This window comes from Danio rerio, chromosome 19, assembly GCF_049306965.1.
Source record: "Danio rerio strain Tuebingen ecotype United States chromosome 19, GRCz12tu, whole genome shotgun sequence".
NCBI lineage: Eukaryota > Metazoa > Chordata > Actinopteri > Cypriniformes > Danionidae > Danio > Danio rerio.
The window spans coordinates 320,001-339,766 of NC_133194.1; the positions used below are offsets into that span (position 1 = coordinate 320,001).

Genomic DNA, 19,766 nt, shown 5'->3' on the forward strand with positions numbered 1-19,766 from the left:
GTTTTAATAAGCACAAAACTAAAATTATGTTTTGACAAGGGCGACATGGTGGTGCACTGGGTAGCACGATCGCCTCACAGTTGGCATTTCTGTGTGGAGTTTGCATGTTCTCCCCGTGTTGGTGTGGGTTTCCTCCGGGTGCTCCGGTTTCCCCCACAGTCCAAACACATGCGCTATAGGGGAACTGATCAACTACACTGGCCGTAGTGAATGAGTGTGTGTGTGAATAAGTATGTATGGGTGTTTCCCAATGATGGGTTGCAGCTGGAACCAAATCATATGCTGGAATAGTTGGCGGTTCATTCCACTGTGGCGACCCCTGATTAATAAAGGAACTAAGGTGAAAAGAAAATTAATAAATGAAAGGTTTATGACAAATGATAACCAAAACCAATAATAAATATATATTTAAAATAATGAAATAATATTTGTAATTGTTTATAAAATTTAAATCTTAGAAGAAATATAATATTTCATACACAAAGAAAATAGTGAAATTGTTCTTGTTTACTCGAGCCGTGTCATTTTATAATCACAGAGATACTATTATATTTTTATTAATATAACATCAACGCATATATCTGTTCATATTAATGTTTTTTCCACTTTCAGTGTAATTTGGGTAAAGATTTAGGATTTTTAAAATTGTAGTCTATTTAAAAATGTAAAAATGTAAGTGTATTTGTTATTGAATAATAGACTGGATCAGAATCATGGATTTTACAGAAAACAGTAAATAATGATCATAATTGTCTTGTGTAAAAAACACAACATTGAAGAGACTCCCTCAAAATCTGTAAATCACTTTGAGAGCAGTGCAAAGCACTATATAAATACAAAATATATTATTATTATTCATATTATTAAAGAGATGGAGAAGCTTTGATCTGCTGTGGTTTGAATGAGAAGAAAACCCTTCAATAACCCTCTCATCATCATTATTATTATGAACAGTTCAACTGTAATGTTATTATAGATATGTTATATTTGTGGAATTATTATAAAGATTATTGGAATATGCATTACACGAAAACAATATTTCCTCTTTTATTTTAAAGTGTTGTAGTGTTGCCTGCTGTTTCTTTGTAGTAATGTGAAGTGTCTGAATAATGTTTTGATGTGTTCATTTTTAGATTCAGTATTTTCAGAGTTTTTGTGATTATTTTGTGTTTAGAACCTTTAAAATTGTACAATGTATATTCACAGTCGAGAATAAAAACATGTCATCTGTAATCACTTGTGAAACTCACTGGCCATTTATTGCATTTTGTTTTAATAATTGATTATAATTGACATTTCTGTATACATCTGATTAGTATTTAATATACAGTTGAAGTCAGAATTATTCGCCCCTCTTTGATTTTGTTTTTCTTTTTAAATATTTCCCAAAATATGTTTAGCAGAGCAAGGAAATGTTCACAGTGTGTCTGATAATATTTGTTCTTCTGGAGAAAGTCTTATTTGTTTTATTTTAGCTAGAATAATTTAATATTAATTTTTTAAACACCATTTTTTAGATTTTTTTCCGATAGTCTACAGAACAAACCATCGTTATACGATAACTAGCCTAATTACCCTAACCTGCCTAGTTACCCTAATTACCCTAACTTTACCCTAATTACCCTAGTGAAGCCTTTACATGTCACTTTAAGCTGTATAGAAGTGTCTTGAAGAATATCTAGTCTAATATTATGTGCTGTCATCATGATGAAGAGGAAATAAATCAGTGATTAGAGATGAGTTATTAACACTGTTATGATTAGAGATGTGCTGGAGAAATCTGCTCTCTGATACACAGAAATTGGGGGGAAAATAAACAAGGGGGCGAATAACTCTGACTTCAACTGTACATATATATATATATATACAGGACTTGTGTGTTTGACAAGTAAATACTATTTCATTCTTGATGCATTAAAATTGGACATTTAATTGAGTGCTGTTTAACTTTCCTTCTAATTATTTTTTATTCACTAACTAATCTTTTTTAACAATGTCCCGCAGTTTAGATGGAGCTTCTGGCTGTTGTGTAGATCGTGTATTGTCATATGTGTGTGTGTGTGTGTGTGTGTGTGTGTGTGTGTGTGTGTGTGTGTGTGTGTGTGTGTGTGTGTGTGTGTGTGTGTGTGTGTACTGATAAAGAAGGAGAACTGGGAACGACTGGAGGTTCGGGTTGTTGGGTAAATTGTGTTGTCATGTGTGTTGTGTAGATTGTGTGTTGTGTGCACTGATGCTTCATTATGTGTGTGTGCTGATGAAGGAGGAGCCGCTGGAGCTTCTGGTTGTTGTGTAGATTGTGCATTGTGTCCACTGACACCTCATTATGTGTTTAGATGGAGGAGGAGCCCCGGGAGCTGCTGGAGGTTCTGGTTGTTGTGTAGATTGTGTGTTGTGTGCACTGACGTCTCATTATGTGTGTGTGCTGATGGAGGAGGAGCCGCTGGAGCTTCTGGATGTGCAGCTGTGTTTGTGTTTCAGTCATGGAGAGCATCTTCAGAGATCTGACCGCCGCTGCGTTTCTGCAGTGCTGGACACGCTTCAGCCGCGGTGAGTCTCACACTCACACACACACACACACACACACACACTCACACACACCTGCTGACCTGTGCTCCCGCAGATGAGGGCTCCATCCAGACGCAGAAGTTGGAGGCGTTCCTGCAGCAGCTGCTGAAGAGCCTGAAGACGGTCAGTGCCACTCTTACTCCACTAAACTCACTCTGATGTACTCTCGTCTACACATAAAGCGCTCATGATGAACTGAATATCATCTGAAAGCTTCACATTTCTAGTCTTCATACCTAATAGATAGATATCACTGGGCTGCAGTTATTTATTAATAAGTCACGAGTATCCTCACCTCAGTTGTAAACATTACTTTGCTACAGCAATCACCATCTTCATTAGGTTTGGAGTTTACAGTTTCTCTAAATTGACTCTGATATCACCAAACTGCACATGCTGCTGTAGAATGTGATGTCTGCTTTACAAATATTGCATAAAGTATGAAAACGCATGGTTCATATCCCTCATACACACACAGAAGCAGAGGAAGCCCTTATATGATCAGCAGTGTAGCGCCGTACTGCGTCCAACTTAAATCTAGTCATGTCATTTGTCCAGATATTTGGTTTATATTTTATATTTAATGAAAGTCAATTTCAGACTAAAAGGGTTTTGCTTATATATATATATATTTAATAATATAATATAAAATATATATATTTTGTTGTAATATATTTAAATATACATTTATTGTTTCATTATTAACACTGTGTTGTCGCTGCATGTTGTGTTGTGATGTCTGTGTATTGTTGTGTGTTGTGTCGTTGTATTGTGTTGTATGTTACTGTGTGTTTTTTGTGTGTTGTATTGTACAATTATGTGTCATTGTATCATTGTATTGTGTGTTTGTGAGTTACATTATGTGTGTGTGTGTGTGTGTGTGTGTGTGTGTGTGTGTGTGTGTGTGTGTGTGTGTGTGTGTGTGTGTGTGTGTGTGTGTGTGTGTGTGTAGTGTGCAGTATCGGCGCAGCAGCTGCAGGCTGTGTGTGAGTGTGTTGTGTCCCGCTGTGTCGTCACTGATGGACTCCTGCAGATGCAGCAGGTAAGAGAAGATGATTAATATTATTGTTATTATGGTGATGATGATGATGATGATGGTGATGATGAAGGTGATGATAATGGCTGATCTTCTGCCATTCTGAGGTGGCGGCGGCGGTTCTTCCAGAACAGGAGAACTTCCTGCTGCTGTTCCGCATGGAGACACGCCTGGACAACAGTGTAGAGTTCATGAGGGTGTGTGTGTGTGTGTGTGTGTGTGTGTGTGTGTGTGTGTGTGTCTGTGTGATTTTGTGTGTGTGTTTGTCTGCATGTGTGTGTGATTGTGTGTCTGCATGTGTGAGAGGTTTATGGCTGTGTGTTTGTCTGTCTGCGCTTCTGTGTGTGTCAGTGCATGTGATTGAATATATGTGTATGCGTGTGAGTGTGACTGTGCGTGTGTTTGTCTGTGTGGGATTGTGTACTTGTCTGTCTGTCTGTGTGTGTGAGTGTGTGTGTGTGTGAGTGTGTGTGTGTGTGTGTGTCAGCATGCTGAGTTCATCTCTGCTTCTGTTCTCAGATCTGGCGCTGTTATGACGCGGACAGCAGCGGATACATCTCTACTGCAGAGCTGAAGGTGACGCTGGCTGATGATGAGTATGTGCGCAGGTGTGTGTGTGCGCAGGTGTGTGTTCACCCCTGTGTTCTCTGCTCTTCAGGGTTTCCTCCAGGATCTCCTCCATCAGCATCACACACAGGTCACCCCGGCCCGACTGGAGGAGTACACTATCACCATGGTAACCACACACACACACACACACACACACACACACACACACACTGCAGTTGATTCTGCCATAGACACGCGTGTAAAGCTCTCCTGACATCAGGTTTGATGTGAAACAGTCATTGTGTCCGTCTCCAGGTTGTCTTGATGACCCGTTTTCCTGTTTTGAATCTCTTCATCTGAACTCATCAGCATGTTTACAGCACATCAGGAGAGTTTAAACAAGAAGTAAACACACAAGAGAGGAGAGGAAAGCACACACACGCTGCGGATGTGTCTGGATGATTCTCTCTGTGTTTCAGATCAAGATCTTTGACCAGAACCAGGACGGCCGACTGGATCTGAACGACCTGGCCAGGTGATGCTGCTCTCGGTCACATGGGTAGTGTTTAGGGTGGGGTAATAGTAACTCTGGAGACCCCAAAAGGGCATGGGTCCTTAGAATTGTCCTAACTGTCCCCCTTAGCGGCGCCCCTGGTCTTCAGTACATCTATAATGTAGTGCAGGGGTGCCCAGAGTTTACTTCCAGCCCAAACCAAACACACCTGGGCTAGCTGATCAAGCTCTGACTAGCCTTTCTAGAAGCATCCATGCAGGTGTGTTGAGGCAAGATGGAAAACTAAATGCTATTGGCTGTTTTCATCAAGGGGAGGAGTTACTCTATGCCCCGCCCTCTCTTCATGTTTCAGCTGATTATGTCAAACATCCAATAATAAATGCAGATGTGTTGACCTTTGAGCTGATGAAAGCATTGTTTGATTGATCTGCTGATTCTGTGATGTGATTGGATGTTCAGGATTCTGGCGCTGAAGGAGAACTTCCTGCTGAAGTTTGAGATGCAGGTGAGGGAGTCCACCTGATTTAATAATATGATATAATATAATGTAATATAATATAATATAATATAATATAATATAATATAATGTAATGTAATAATCAGTGTGTGTGTGTGTGTGTGTGTGTGTGTGTGTGTGTGTGTGTGTGTGTGTGTGTGTGTGTGTGTGTGTGTGTGTGTGTGTTCAGGCCTGCAGTCAGGAGGATCGCCGCAGAGACTTTGAGAAGATCTTTGCTCATTATGACATGGTGAGAGCAGAGTCAGTGTTTAGGCAGGAGTCCTTTACACTGATGTGTGTATTAAACAATGATCGCTGGTGTGTGCTTTTACTTTACATTTTTGATAAAGTTGTGGTGAATTTGTGAAACTTTAGTTTGAGTGTATTGCGGTGTTTGCACAGTGTTAGAAAACTAACACACACACTATAGTTCAGTTAAGCCGTTTGTGTATATTTGTGTATTTCTGCTGTTTGTGTGCAGATTTCTAATCCTAGTGTGTGTGTGTGTGTGTGTGTGTGTGTGTGTGTGTGTGTGTGTGTGTGTGTGTGTGTTTGTGTTCATGTTTTTTGGTGTGTATTTTGTGGCATATGTGTGTATGTTGTGTATGTGTGCGTGTCTTTGTGTTGTGTGTATTTTGTGTGAATATGTGCATGTTTTTTGGTGTGTGTGCATGTTTTTGTGGTGTGTGTGCATGTTTTTGGTGTGTGTGTGTGTGCATGTTTTTGGTGTGTGTGCATGTTTTTGTGGTGTGTGTGCATGTTTTTGGTGTGTGTGTGTGCATGTTTTGTGGTGTGTGTGTGTGTGTGCATGTTTTGTGGTGTGTGTGTGTGTGTGTGTGTGCATGTTTTGTGGTGTGTGTGTGTGTGTGTGTGCATGTTTTGTGGTGTGTGTGTGCATGTTTTTGTGGTGTGTGCGCATGTTTTGTGGTGTGTGTGTGTGTGTGTGTGTGCATGTTTTGTGGTGTGTGTGCATGTTTTTGTGGTGTGTGTGCATGTTTTGTGGTGTGTGTGCATGTTTTGTGGTGTGTGTGCATGTTTTTGTGGTGTGTGTGCATGTTTTGTGGTGTGTGTGCATGTTTTTGTGGTGTGTGTGCATGTTTTGTGGTGTGTGTGCATGTTTTTGTGGTGTGTGTGCATGTTTTGTGGTGTGTGTGCATGTTTTTGTGGTGTGTGTGCATGTTTTTGTGGTGTGTGTGCATGTTTTTGTGGTGTGTGCATGTTTTTTTGGTGTGTGTGCATGTTTTGTGGTGTGTGTGTGCATGTTTTGTGGTGTGTGTGCATGTTTTGTGGTGTGTGTGTGTTTGCATGTTTTTGTGGTGTGTGCATGTTTTTTTGGTGTGTGTGTGCATGTTTTTTGTGGTGTGTGCATGTTTTTTTGGTGTGTGTGCATGTTTTGTGGTGTGTGTGTGCATGTTTTTTGTGGTGTGTGCATGTTTTTTTGGTGTGTGTGCATGTTTTGTGGTGTGTGTGTGCATGTTTTTTGTGGTGTGTGCATGTTTTTTTGGTGTGTGTGCATGTTTTGTGGTGTGTGTGTGTGCATGTTTTTTGTGGTGTGTGCATGTTTTTGTGGTGTGTGTGCATGTTTTTGTGGTGTGTGTGTGCATGTTTTTGGTGTGTGTGTGTGTGTGTGTGTGTGCATGTTTTTGGTGTGTGTGCATGTTTTTGGTGTGTGTGTGTGTGCATGTTTTGTGGTGTGTGTGTGTGTGTGTGCATGTTTTGTGGTGTGTGTGTGTGTGTGTGCATGTTTTGTGGTGTGTGTGTGTGTGTGTGTGCATGTTTTGTGGTGTGTGTGTGCATGTTTTTGTGGTGTGTGCGCATGTTTTGTGGTGTGTGTGCATGTTTTGTGGTGTGTGTGCATGTTTTTGTGGTGTGTGTGCATGTTTTGTGGTGTGTGTGTGTGCATGTTTTGTGGTGTGTGTGCATGTTTTGTGGTGTGTGTGTGTGCATGTTTTTGTGGTGTGTGCATGTTTTTTTGGTGTGTGTGCATGTTTTGTGGTGTGTGTGTGTGTGCATGTTTTTTGTGGTGTGTGCATGTTTTTTTGGTGTGTGTGCATGTTTTGTGGTGTGTGTGTGCATGTGTTTTGGTGTGTATTTTTTGTGCATGCATGTTGTTGTTGTTGTGTGCGTGTGCATGTGTGTGTGTGTGTGTGTGTGTGTCAGAGTAACACCGGTGCTCTTGAAGGTGCAGAGGTTGATGGTTTTGTTAAGGACATGATGGAGCTGGTGAAGGTAAACACTCATCACTCCTCTTATCATTACCATCATTATTATATCTGCTAGATGTCGACCCGGCTGGTCACTGAGGTGTGTGTGTGTGTGTGTGTTTCAGCCCAGTCTCAGCGGGTCAGATCTGGACAAGTTTAAGCAGGTTCTGCTGGGTCACTGCGACCTCAACGGAGATGGAAAGATCCAGAAGAACGAGTTAGCGCTGTGCCTCGGCCTCAAGATCAACCCCTGAGGAGTGTGTGTGTGTGTTTGTGTTTGTGTTTGATGACCGTAATTACATGACATGTTTGTGTGTGTGACAGTAATTAGTGGTCAGTAGTGTGAGAGTGTGTGTCATTACTGTCGGTCAATCACACCCACTCCATTACATCAGCGGGTATGCAAGTGTGTGTGTGTGTTATGTGGTGAGTGTGTGTGTTGTGTAGTGTTTGTGTTTTTGTGTGGTGAGTGTGTGGTGAGAGTGTGTTGTGTAGTGAGTGTCTGGGCGTGTGTGTGTGTGTGTGTGTGTGTGTGTGTGTGTGTGTTCATCATGTACAGAATCTGTTCTGCTCAATATTAATAAATTATGATCAATATCCTGTGAGGAATCAGAGCTGCTGTCCAACAGTGTGAGCACATGTAATGTCCTGAATGTGTGTGTGAAGTGTGTCAATAAAACTGTTACTGCATGTGCTGTCCTCTGTTTTTATTCCAGATATTATTCTGAATTATTCATGTAATCAGGCAATATGTTAAACATCATATCATTTGTCCTTCATTACTCTTGTCTTGATCTTCAGTTTTGATGTGTGATAATCTGCAGTCTCAGAGAATCACATGTAAAATCACTAATAATCTAGATGACTATACGCGCTTGCCTTTGATTGGTTCATTCCAAGCAGCGCTGAGGAAAGTAACGCGAATCACGTGATTTTTGTGAACTACATTAATTGCTGAAATTTGAATATTATGTCACTCGTCTATTAAATGTTAACATCTATAATCTATAAGATTTTGTTTTACTCCCAATAAAGGCAAAAACTAAAATAATTCAGACCGGTTCTGCCATGACAACTTCCGGCTTTGGCACCACAGCACGTGTCAGCGGTGTTTATGTGCGCGCTCTGGAGAAACGCGTGCACGCTTTATTATTATTCTTCTGTTTCTGCTAAACTCGCCATGACGAACTTCAGATTCATAGGTGAGAGATGAGGATTACTGTAGTGGAGTGTGTGTGTGTGTGTGTGTGTGTGTGTGTGTGTGTGTGTGTGTGTGTGTGTGTGGTCTTTAGCGGAAGTGCTGGTCTGGTGGGTGTCTATACATCTGACAGTAAATAAATGAATATTAATAATAATAATACTGTATTAATATGATGTTGAGCGCTGATCACCGCTGCTGTACAGGGTTTACAGGAGAGGAGCTCTACAACACTACTGGACACACTGCTGCATAATCTTACTATAACACACACTCCATTACAGAACTACACTCATGACACACTCTGTATGTGTGCTTATATAATATGTGTGTGTGTGTGTATATAATATATCCACTCAGCGGCCACTTTATTAGGTACACCTGACTAGTACCGGGTCGGACCCCTTACTCCTCCAGAACTGTCTGAATCCTTCATGTTGTAGATTCTTCAAGCTGCTGGAAATATTCCTCAGAGATTTTGCTCCATATTGTCATGATAGCATCACACAGTTGCTGCAGATTTGTCGGCTGCACATCCATGATGCCAATCTCCCGTTCCACCACATCCCAAAGCTGCTCTATTGGATTGAGCTCTGGTGACTGTGGAGGCCATTTGAGTACAGTGAACTCATCGTCATGTTCAGCAGTCTGAGATGATTGAGCTTTATGACATGCTGCGTTATCCTGCTGGAAGTAGCCATCAGAAGATGGAGACACTGTGCTCATAAAGGGATGGACATGGTCAGCAGCAATACTCAGGTAGGCTGTGGCGTTGATGCTCAATTGGTACTAATGGACCCAAAGAAAATCTCCCCCACACCATTACACCACCACCAGCAGCCTGAACCGCTGATACAAGGCAGGATGATCCATGCTTTCATGTTGTTGAGGCCAAATTCTGATGCTCGCTCTGAACTGCAGCAGATCCTCTTGATCATGTCTACATGCCTAAATGCAGTGAGCTGCTGCCCTGTGATTGGCTGATTAGACATTTGCGTTAACGAGCAGTTGGACAGGCGTACCTAATAAAGTGGCCTGTGTGTGTGTGTGTGTGAGTGTGTGTGTGTGTATAATATTTGTGTGTGTTCAGATATCGGCATTAATCTGACAGACCCGATGTTCAGAGGAGTCTACAGAGGAACTCAGAAACATGAAGGTAATGAAAACTCCTCGCTGCTGCTGCGTTTAATAAGCGTGTAGGAACAGTATTTTGGCACTTTGACTTGCAGCTGTACGACCACAGATTTACTACACACACCACGGTTTGACTTTCATCAGGGGTGTCTTGTGTGGTGGGACTCTATGTGTGTGTGTGTGTGTGTGTGTGTGTGTGCGCAGATGACTTTGCTGAGGTGGTGGAGCGTGCGCTGCAGGTCGGCGTTCAGAAGGTCAGCACTGATTATTAATGTCATCATCATCATCATCATCATCTTCATCATAATGAGCAGAGACTGAAGCTTCTGTTTGACCACAGTTCATCATCACTGGAGGAAACCTGGAGGACAGCAGAGCAGCGCTGACACTCACACACACCAGAGGTACACACACACACACACACACACACACACACACACACACACACACTTGAGATCAGGTAAAACAGTGAGAGTTGAGTGTTTGTCCACTAGGGGGCGATTGATCACACACTCAAGGGCTCGTTCACACTGAATGCGTCGTTGCTTCTGAAAACACGAATGTGGTGTAATAACACACTCATTAGAAATAGGAAAACAACATGTTATGATAAGTAATGATGCGTGTGTGTGTGTGTGTGTGTGTGTGTGTGTGTGTTCAGAGCAGTTCTTCAGTACAGTGGGCTGTCACCCGACGCGCTGCTCTGAGTTTGATGATCAGGGCTCAGATCAGTATCTGTCGTCTCTGCTGGATCTGACCGTCTCTAACACACAGAAGGTGGTGGCTGTGGGAGAGTGCGGCCTGGGTAAGACACACACACACACACATACACACTCACATGTTCAGCTGATCTGAGCGCTGTGTGTCGCAGATTTCGACCGTCTGGAGTTCTGTCCTAAAGAGACACAGCTCAGGTCAGTGTTTCAGACATGATGATGGTGATGATGATGATGATGATGGTGTTCTTCATCTTCCTCACGTGTGTGTTTCTCTCTCAGATATTTCCAGCTTCAGTTTGATCTGGCGGAGGCGTCTGGATTACCCATGTTCCTCCACTGCAGGAACGCTCACACAGAGTTCATCGGTACTGAAGCTCATGCAGAAGAGTGTGTCACGATGAGTGTGGTAATAAACTCACCGTGTGTGTGTGTGTGTGTGTGTGTGTGTGTGTGTGTGTGTGTGTGTGTGTGTGTGTGTGTGTGTGTGTGTGTGTGTGTCACAGACATCATGAGGAGGAACAGACAGCGGTGTGTTGGTGGAGTGGTGAGTGATGTGTTCCTCATTCTCAGTGCTTCATTATTCCTCTGTGTTTTCGCTGTTCCTCTGTTGTTTCCTCAATGTTCTTATTGTTTTTTAGTGAATCCTAATTTCTTTCATCCTAAAGGTTTTCTTGTGTTTCCTGGGTGTTTCCTTGTTATTTCCCCATACTGTTTTCCAGATTTTGCTCATTATTTTTTTCATTTTCTCCATGCTCCATCATTTGTTTCAGTGTTTCCTCAAGTTTTCCTGATTGTTTCCTCCTTATTTCCTCAATGTTTCCTCAATATTTCCTCATTATTTCTTCATTGTTTCCTCAGTGTTTCCTGATTGTTTCCTCCTTGTTTCCTCAGTGTTTCCTCAATGTTTTCTCAACGTTTCTTAAGTGTTTTCTTAATGTTTTCTTAATGTTTCCTCAATGACTTTCCAATGTTTCTTCATTGTTTCCTCATTGTTTCCTGATTATTTCATCCTTATCTTTTTATTGTTTCCTCAATATTTCCTCGTTGTTTCCTCCTTATTTCTTCATTGATTCCTCAGTGATTCCTCAGTGTTTTCTCAGTGTTTCCTCAATATTTCCTCTTTCGTTCCTCGTCGTTTCCTCTTTATTTCTTCAGTGTTTCCTCAATGTTTCCTCCAGTGTTTCTTGATTGTTTCCTCAGTATTTCCTCAGTGTTTTCTTGTTGTTTCCCCTGTATTTTTATTTTTTCCTTGTTGTTTCTTCACTGTTTTCTCAGTGTTTCCTTGCAGTTTCCTCAGTATGATCTCTTGTTTTTCTCTGTTTCCTTGCTGCTTCCTTACTATTTCCTCAGTATTCTCCTTAGTGTTTACTTATTGCTTCCTCATTGTTTCCTCTGTGATTTCCCAGTGTTTCCTTGTTGTTTCCTCAGTTGTCTTCAAGTTTTCCTGTTGTTTTCTAATTGTTTCCTCAGTGTTTGCCTATTGTTTGTTCAGTTTTTCCTCAGTGTTTCCACAGTATTTCCTCTAGTTTTCCTCAGTGTTTCCTTGGTATTTCCTCAGTGTTTGCTCAATGTTTTCTCAGTGATTTCCCAGTGTTTCCTCTTGTGTTTCAGGTGCACTCGTTCGACGGCTCTCAGCAGGACGCGGCGGCTCTTCTTGATCTGGATCTCTACATTGGTATTAACGGCTGGTGAGTGCAGCGTCTCTGAAGGATCTTCATCTCCGGGTTTGTTCATCACTGGCGGGTTTTCCTCCTGTGTTTCAGCTCCTTAAAGACAGCAGAGAATCTGGAGGTGATGAAGTCCATCCCGTCTGACAGACTGATGATCGAAACAGGTGCAGAGGCTCTCATTATTCGTTTATCTGCATCATTCCATGTGATATTCCAATATGTGCATAACATAAGTGTCTGGAGGCAGAGTGAGTGAGTGAGTGTGTGTGTGTGTGTGTTGATTTCCTCTGCAGACGCTCCGTGGTGCGGCATTAAAAACACTCACGCTGGAGCCAAACTGATCAAGACCAGCTTCCCCACCAAGAAGAAGTGGGAGACGGGACACTGTGTGAAGGACAGGAACGAGCCCTGCCACATCATGTGTGTGAGAGACAGAGAGTGTGTGTGTGTGTGTGTGTCCTGCTGAAGACTGTGTGTTTGTATGAGCAAGAATCCTGCTGAAGTGTTTGTGTTCATGCATGTTTAGCTGCACACTCAAATGCTTGTGTGTGTGCGTGTGCGTGTGCGTGTGTGTGTGTGTGTGTGTGTGTTTCAGACAGGTGCTGGAGGTGATGGCCGCTGTCAGGGAGGAGGATCCACTGGATCTCGCTGAAACCATCTTCAACAACACCGACACACTGTTCTTCAAGAACCGCTCATGAGGAAACACTGGCTGTGTATCACACACACACACACACACACCAATAGACATATCTTCAGTAGGACTCTCCCATAACCCCACACACACACACACTCAATAAAAGAAAATATGACAACACACACATGTTCTGTCGTGGCTTATTATCATCATACACCCAAACTATGATGTGTTTATTAACAGAAAAGAAGATGAAGTATAAATAAAACTGAAATATTACATTCATTTGAAGTATTAATATTACTAATTGTAATTAATAAATGCATAACTAAAATTGAAGATAAAGGCACATATATTCTTCAAATAAAATAATGTAAATCGTATTAATATGAAAATAAAAACACATGCAATTTAAAGATGAAATATTCTATTAATGACACTGCACTACAGGCTATGTAGGCCCACTGCTTTATTATTAAACCAGTTAGTTAATATTCATGAGTTGCTCATTAACATAACTGGAACGGTCACGTTTAAAATAAAACATTACAGAAGAACAGATGATTCTACACTACAGAAGTTTGTATTAGGGTTATTAAGAGCATGAGGATTCATACGCAGCTATACTTTATATTAAAGCATTGTATTTTAAACTGAATTATATTAATTAAACACGTATGGAATAAAAGAAGTTTCTTGAATTGAAATATTTTAAAATAGTTTTTTGTCATTGTACAAACAATAATTACAAACACAAAGCACAATTTATCTGAACTACAAACTGAGACATTTTAACTCTTAAAGAAGCTTTGAATAATACTAAAGCCGGGCGCCGGTGCTGTAGTGTAGTATTCTGTAGTCTGCGCATGCGCTCTGCCACTTCCGCGTTCCTCACATAGCAACAGCAGCAGAGCCAAAATGGCGACCGGTGGAGATCCTGCCTGACATCGAACCGAGTCCTGACACCGAGAGCCGCGGTTCCCGGACACCGGCATCAGCGCCATGGCCTCCGCTCACGGGCGGCTGGGTCAGCACTTCCTTGCCGTGCTGGATGTGGTTCTGCGGGTCCCGAGCATCTTTATAATCGACGCCATATTGAACTCGTACTCTGATCCCGGTACCGGATGGAGCGGCGCCGCCGGGAGAGCCCTGATCCGCGCGCTGGGTGAGTGCGGGATTCCATACCGGTGTTAAATCTGCTCTTTTAGGCTTTCTGCTTATCAGCTTATAGCGCTGAAAACACCGGGCCTCAAAACACCACCGACTGACGGACTGACTGACAGCTCGAGCCGCGCGCGTGTTGAGGAAACGGAAACCTGACAGATTCATGCACTGCTGTAGAGCTGACCCTCCACTACACACACACACTCACAATTATATATACTATACACAACATATCAACAATGACACTGCTCATTCAGACAACACATACACAACATCCAAACTACATATCACAACTCAACACACACAGATGACCAGACATACACAGCATATAGACAACATAACAACACTGACACTGCTCAACACACTAACATACACAGATGACGAGAGGTGTACTAAAACATTCAGACAACATATAGACAACATATCAACACTATCAGAGCTCAACACACTAATACACAAAGACGAGAGATGATCTGAAATGTTCAGACAACTAGAGATGTACCGATTCCCCCGACTCACGATTCATAATACAATTTATTTACAAGATAATCTAAAGTAAATTTAAGGTGACGCGTCCTTCATTCTGTTCTTAAACGCAGACATTTTTTGCAAAACGATATATTTTCTGGCATAACTAAATTGCTATTAAAAACAGAATAATATAAACTACTGAAGACTAATAAACTACTAACCCTAATGCAAATACACCAGCTCACACAGTAGCTGATTGCTGACTAATTTCATTGGCTGACGCTGCTATGACGATCGCGTCAGACACTTCAGACACGCCCTCTGTCAAGGGTTGATGCTGAAGCCCATGTGAATCGAGCATATATGGTGCAGATTATGGATGCTGAATGATGTATTGTGCAGCTCTACTGTATCCGTGCTGATTCTCAGTGTTCTGCTGTCTGTCCTGCAGGTATTGTGGTGTCCGGTGTGGTTCTGGTGCTTTCCCAGAAGTCCCTGTTCAAGTTCTACACGCTCTTCATGGCTGTTCTGCTGGGCGCGGCGTCAGTGCTGGTCAACTACTACGCCACGGCACACGCCGACTTCTACAGCGCATACAACAGTGCTGCAGTGCTGCCGCGGGACGGGCCGACGCTCTGGCTAGCGTTAGCGCTGATGCAGCTGCTGCTGGGGTTGGGCTATGTGGCGCTGCTGCGCGTGCGGTCGGTGTGCGCTGCTCTCCTGCTGCTGGACATCATGGCGCCGCTGTGGGGGCTGATACTGGAGCTGCCGGCCGACATGAAGCAGGTGCTAGCGATAGCATCAGGAGTGATCTTAGCAACACACGCCGCGCTAAACCTGCTGCTGAAGCTGAAGTGGTTCTACTACTCCTGCCGCTACGTCTACCTGCTGCTGCGCCACATGTACCGCATCTACGGCCTGCAGCTGCTGCTGGAGGACACCTGGAAGCGCATCCGCTTCCCTGACATCCTGCGCGTGTTCTGGCTAACCCGCGTGACCGCGCAGGCCGTCATCCTGCTGTACGTGGTGCGCGTGGTGCGCTCTGAAAGCGGCATGCAGCTCGGATGGGACGTGTTGTGGGATTTGTCCAGTAATCTGATCATTAGCGGCTGCGACTCGACGCTAACTGTCCTCGGGATGAGCGCAGTCATATCATCTCTAGCGCATTACTTGGGTCTTAGCATCCTAGCGTTCATCGGCTCCACAGAGGAGGAGGATAAGCGGCTGGGGTTTGTTGCGCCCGTGCTGTTCTTCATCCTGGCGCTGCAGACGGGTCTAAGCGGCCTGGACCCCGAGGAGCGGCTGGTGCGGCTCAGCAGGAACATGTGCCTTCTGCTAACGGCGATTCTGCATTTCATCCACGGGATGACGGATCCGGTGCTCATGTCTCTCAGCGCGTCGCACGTGTCGTCAGTGCGCAGACATGTGCCGGTTCTGCTCGTGTCGCTAGTTCTGTTTACGCTGCCGGTCCTGCTCAGTTTCCTGCTGTGGCATCATTACGCGCTCAACACGTGGCTGTTCGCCGTCACGGCGTTCTGCATCGAGCTGTGTCTGAAGGTTCTGGTGTCGCTCACGGTATACGCGCTGTTCATGATGGACGGGTTCTACAATGTGCTGTGGGAGAAGCTGGACGATTACGTCTACTACGTGCGCTCTACTGGCAACGTGATTGAGTTCATATTCGGCGTGATCATGTTCGGAAACGGGGCGTACACGATGATGTTTGAGTCGGGGAGTAAGATCCGCGCGTGCATGATGTGCCTTCATGCGTATTTTAACATTTACCTGCAAGCCAAAAACGGCTGGAAAACGTTCATTAACCGGCGCACGGCTGTCAAGAAGATCAACTCTCTGCCGGAGGTGCGAGGCTCGCGGCTGCGGGACATCGAGGACGTCTGCGCCATCTGCTATCAGGAGTTCGGCTCGTCGGCGCGCATCACGCCCTGCAGCCATTACTTCCACGCGCTCTGCCTGCGCAAGTGGCTGTACATCCAGGACACGTGCCCCATGTGCCACCAGCGCGTCTACATCGAGGACGACACCAGCGAGCGCTCCACCTTCTCTAATAATAACGGATACGGGGCAGCAGGACAGGAGAGGGCGGAGTTTGAGGAGAATGAGGGTGGAGCTGAGGACGGCGTGGCTGCGGCAGGGGCGGAGCCTGAGAACGAGCTGCTGGAGGATAATGACAGTATTGAGTATGACGAGGAGGAGTGGGGAACGCAGCCCGGCGTCACGCTCATCGAGGAGGACTACATTAATGACGACACAGACTCCAACTGAACCAGCGGGGATATTTAAGATCAGGGACGTTGTGTATTTTTTAGATCTGTGGCCAGAAATTGTTCGAGAAATCCATTCTGCATTGATCCTGAGATTTTTGAATTGCGTCGCTTTTTTCGCTTGAATTAATTCTGAGCCTAGTTTACAACAGTAGATGGCGCTCTAGGCTAGTTTACAGCAGCAGATGGCACTCTAGGCTATTTTATAAAAGCAGATGGTGCTCTAGGCTGTTTTAAAACAGCAGATGGTGCTCTAGGCTGTTTTAAAACAGCAGATGGCGCTCTAGGCTGTTTTAAAACAGCAGATGGCGCTTTAGGCTAGTTTACAACAGTAGATGGTGCACTAGGCTATTTTATAAAAGCAGATGGTGCTCTAGGCTGTTTTAAAACAGCAGATGGCGCTGTAGGCTGTTTTAAAACAGCAGATGGCGCTCTAGGCTGTTTTAAAACAGCAGATGGCGCTCTAGGCTAGTTTACAACTGCAGATGGTGCTCTAGGCTAGTTTACAACAGCAGATGGTGCTCTAGGCTAGTTTACAACAGCAGATGGTGCTCTAGGCTAGTTTTAATAGAGCAGATGGAGCTCTAGGCTGTTTTAAAACAGCAGATGGCGCTCTAAGCTAGTTTACAACTGCAGATGCCGCTCTAGGCTAGTTTACAACAGCAGATGGTGCTCTAGGCTAGTTTTAATAGAGCAGATGGAGCTCTAGGCTAGTTTTGAACATCAGCAGGGTGCTGTCTGCAGTAAAAAACGAGCCTAGAGCATGTGTTACTTTTAAAAAAAACTAGCCTAGAGCGCGATCTGCTTTATTAATACTAGCTTTGAGTGCCATCTGCTGTTAAACACTAGCCTACAACAGCATTAGCTGGTGTAATATAGCCTAAAACACCATAGAGCAGATGTTGCTCTAGGCTAGTTTCTAACAGCAGATGGTGCTCTAGGCTAGTTTCTAACAGCAGATGGCTCTCTAGGCTGTTTTTATTAGTGCACATGGCGCTCTAGGCTAGTTTTGAACATCAAATAAGACGGTACCTGCAGTTAAAAACTAGCCTAGAGCATGTTTTACTTTTTTAAAACACTTGCCTAGGGCGCTATCTGCTGTTAAAAACTAGCATAGAGTTCCATCTGCTGTTAAACACTAACCTACAACGCCATCTACTGGTGTAATATAGCCTAAAACACCATAGAGCAGGTGGCGCTCTAGGCTAGTTTCTAACAGCAGATGGCGCTCTAGACTAGTTTTTACCAGCAGCAGATGGCGCTCTAGGCTAGATTCTAACAGCAGGTAGCGTTCTAGGCTAGATTCTAACAGCAGATGGCACTCTAGACTAGTTTTTTACCAGCAGCAGATGGCGCTCTAGGCTAGTTTCTACCAGCAGATGGCGCTCTAGGCTAGTTTCTAACAGCAGATGGCGCCCTAAGCTTGCTTTTAACATCAAGTGGGGCGTTATCTGCTGTTAAAAACTAGCCTAGAGCACCATTTGCTATTAAACACTAGCCTGCAACGCCATCTACAAGTGTAATATAGCCTTAAACACCATCTGGTGTTAAACACTAGCCTAGAGCGCCATCTGCTGTTTAAACTTAGCCTAGAGTCCTTATGCAATTAAAAACTAGCCTAGAGCGCCATCTGCTGTTAAAAGACTAGCCTAGAGCATCAACCCCTAGTAAAAACAAGCCTAAAGCGCCATCTGCTGGTAAAAACTAGCCTCGCAATCCTGAATAGTAATGTATTTTGAGAGGCTCCATGTCAATACAGAATCGTTTTCTCCAATGATTTCTCGACCACAGTTCTAGTATTTTCGTTGTGTTCGTATTAAAAGGGCTGATCATGTGTTTTTCCTGGAGCGCTCTTGCCGATGTTTGGCTGAAGGAGTGAACGCTGAAGAGTGACGCGCTACTGTAATGGCAGTATACCTCCGTATGATCACTACTGGTCTCTTGTGTGACCTCTCGTATAATTGTGTACATTATTGTACATGTAATAAAAGAATGATACACTGACGTAAGACTGCAGAAAGCTGAATCAGCTGTTCATCTCAGCTCCGCCGCTCTCTTCTCACACGCTGTTGCTTTCTGAACACAACTTACAATGCAAATAACAACACATTTCACCATAAACAGAGTACAGCGGTTGGCTTTTCTGATTAAATTCACGATTAAAATGTTTGATTTCAGGTTTAAATGTTGATTTGCCAAGAGGACTGATGTACAGCAATGATCAGCTTTAGTTCTTTTGTAAATAAAAGTTAATTGAGCTGAAGTTCAAGAGGAATCTGGAACTTTGCACTTGATTATATTTTTTTGAATGCTCCTGTTTGTGTTTGTTTTCTCTCAGGTTTTATTTTAATTGATTATATATATATATAACATTTGTTTTAACATTTCAGTTAAATTTAGTATTTAATCTAAATAATGATATTAAAGAAAAAAATATGCCGTCATATTTGACATATTATAAAACTCTATTTAAAGGTCACAGTTTGACTGAAAATACTCATTATTAATTATTAGTATGATTCAAATCAGTAGCATTTACACACCATCATAAAGTCAAACATAATCACGTTTAATTGATTCTGTGACATATTTTAATAGGCAGAGTTCAGAATATGTGTGTGGTTTAATTTTATCCTATACCTTCGTTAAATGAAGGACAAAGATCATCAATCTGCCCATATTTTGACATTTATTTATAACTAAATTTATTTAAAACATTAAAGCTGTCAAGTTATTAAAGGATTTAATAGATGTTATGTGTATATAAATCAATTTTGCACATTTAATATGATTGACACCATTAATGTGATGTCTTTTCTTTGACCCATAGAGTTTTATTTCTTTAATTAATGTTAAATAATGTGCACTTTCATTCAAATGTATTAAAAATGTATTATTTATATTTAAAAAATCATACATTTATTATCAGTTATACTTTATAATGAGTAAAAGGTGCACAAATTAGCTTGTAAAACATGAATGAATGTAAAGATAAATGCAGTATAAACACTATGTAGTGAATGAGGTTATATTTGATGTCTGACCTATGAATTTTAATATTTAAACTATTAATCTTTGTGTATTTTATTTTAATGGTTCATTTCTCCAAATTAGTAACAGTTTTATC

The 19,766-nt window shown here is 42.7% G+C and overlaps 4 protein-coding genes across 17 annotated transcripts in view; all 4 read left to right on the top strand.

Moving 5' to 3' along the window:
* carmil1 (capping protein regulator and myosin 1 linker 1) overlaps positions 1 to 1,233 on the top strand; it is a 22,493-nt gene extending 21,260 nt beyond the window's left edge. For 6 of the 7 annotated variants that reach the window (XM_073931298.1, XM_073931300.1, XM_073931302.1 and 3 more), the window contains one exon: positions 1 to 95. This exon is cut by the window's left edge and continues 329 nt beyond it. The gene's annotated coding sequence lies outside the window, so the exon portion shown is untranslated. The other variant, XM_073931299.1, reaches the window with a different exon arrangement.
* Positions 1,234 to 2,476: 1,243 nt separating this feature from the next.
* Positions 2,477 to 8,054, top strand: LOC141378952 (secretagogin-like). 2 transcript variants are annotated; one of them, XM_073931351.1, is made up of 11 exons: positions 2,477 to 2,547; positions 2,621 to 2,688; positions 3,518 to 3,607; positions 3,709 to 3,798; positions 4,121 to 4,177; positions 4,260 to 4,337; positions 4,630 to 4,685; positions 5,124 to 5,169; positions 5,351 to 5,410; positions 7,321 to 7,389; positions 7,490 to 8,054. In XM_073931351.1, exons 1-11 carry the CDS (start codon positions 2,481 to 2,483, stop codon positions 7,616 to 7,618), a joined length of 810 nt encoding a protein of 269 aa, XP_073787452.1. In that variant the 5' UTR covers positions 2,477 to 2,480; the 3' UTR covers positions 7,619 to 8,054. The 2 variants fall into 2 exon arrangements, with proteins under 2 accessions (XP_073787452.1, XP_073787453.1); XM_073931352.1 differs by lacking the exons at positions 3,518 to 3,607; positions 3,709 to 3,798.
* A 383-nt stretch (positions 8,055 to 8,437) lies between these two features.
* tatdn1 (TatD DNase domain containing 1) lies at positions 8,438 to 12,904 on the top strand. 6 transcript variants are annotated; one of them, XM_073930453.1, is made up of 12 exons: positions 8,438 to 8,901; positions 9,579 to 9,718; positions 9,901 to 9,950; positions 10,037 to 10,100; positions 10,358 to 10,501; positions 10,568 to 10,610; positions 10,695 to 10,780; positions 10,919 to 10,959; positions 12,027 to 12,103; positions 12,179 to 12,249; positions 12,379 to 12,505; positions 12,681 to 12,902. In XM_073930453.1, exons 2-12 carry the CDS (start codon positions 9,679 to 9,681, stop codon positions 12,784 to 12,786), a joined length of 849 nt encoding a protein of 282 aa, XP_073786554.1. In that variant the 5' UTR covers positions 8,438 to 8,901; positions 9,579 to 9,678; the 3' UTR covers positions 12,787 to 12,902. The 6 variants fall into 6 exon arrangements, with proteins under 6 accessions (XP_073786554.1, XP_073786550.1, XP_073786551.1 ...); XM_073930449.1 differs by having other exon boundaries at positions 8,438 to 8,566; positions 9,653 to 9,718; positions 9,841 to 9,950; XM_073930450.1 differs by having other exon boundaries at positions 8,438 to 8,566; positions 9,653 to 9,718; positions 9,841 to 9,950; positions 12,685 to 12,902.
* A 711-nt stretch (positions 12,905 to 13,615) lies between these two features.
* rnf139 (ring finger protein 139) lies at positions 13,616 to 18,948 on the top strand. Of its 2 annotated transcripts, NM_001123048.1 has the most exon segments (3): positions 13,645 to 13,887; positions 14,809 to 16,775; positions 18,265 to 18,918. In NM_001123048.1, coding segments are annotated over 2 exon segments (1,995 nt in total). In that variant the 5' UTR covers positions 13,645 to 13,724; the 3' UTR covers positions 16,641 to 16,775; positions 18,265 to 18,918.
* Positions 18,949 to 19,766: the final 818 nt, after the last annotated feature.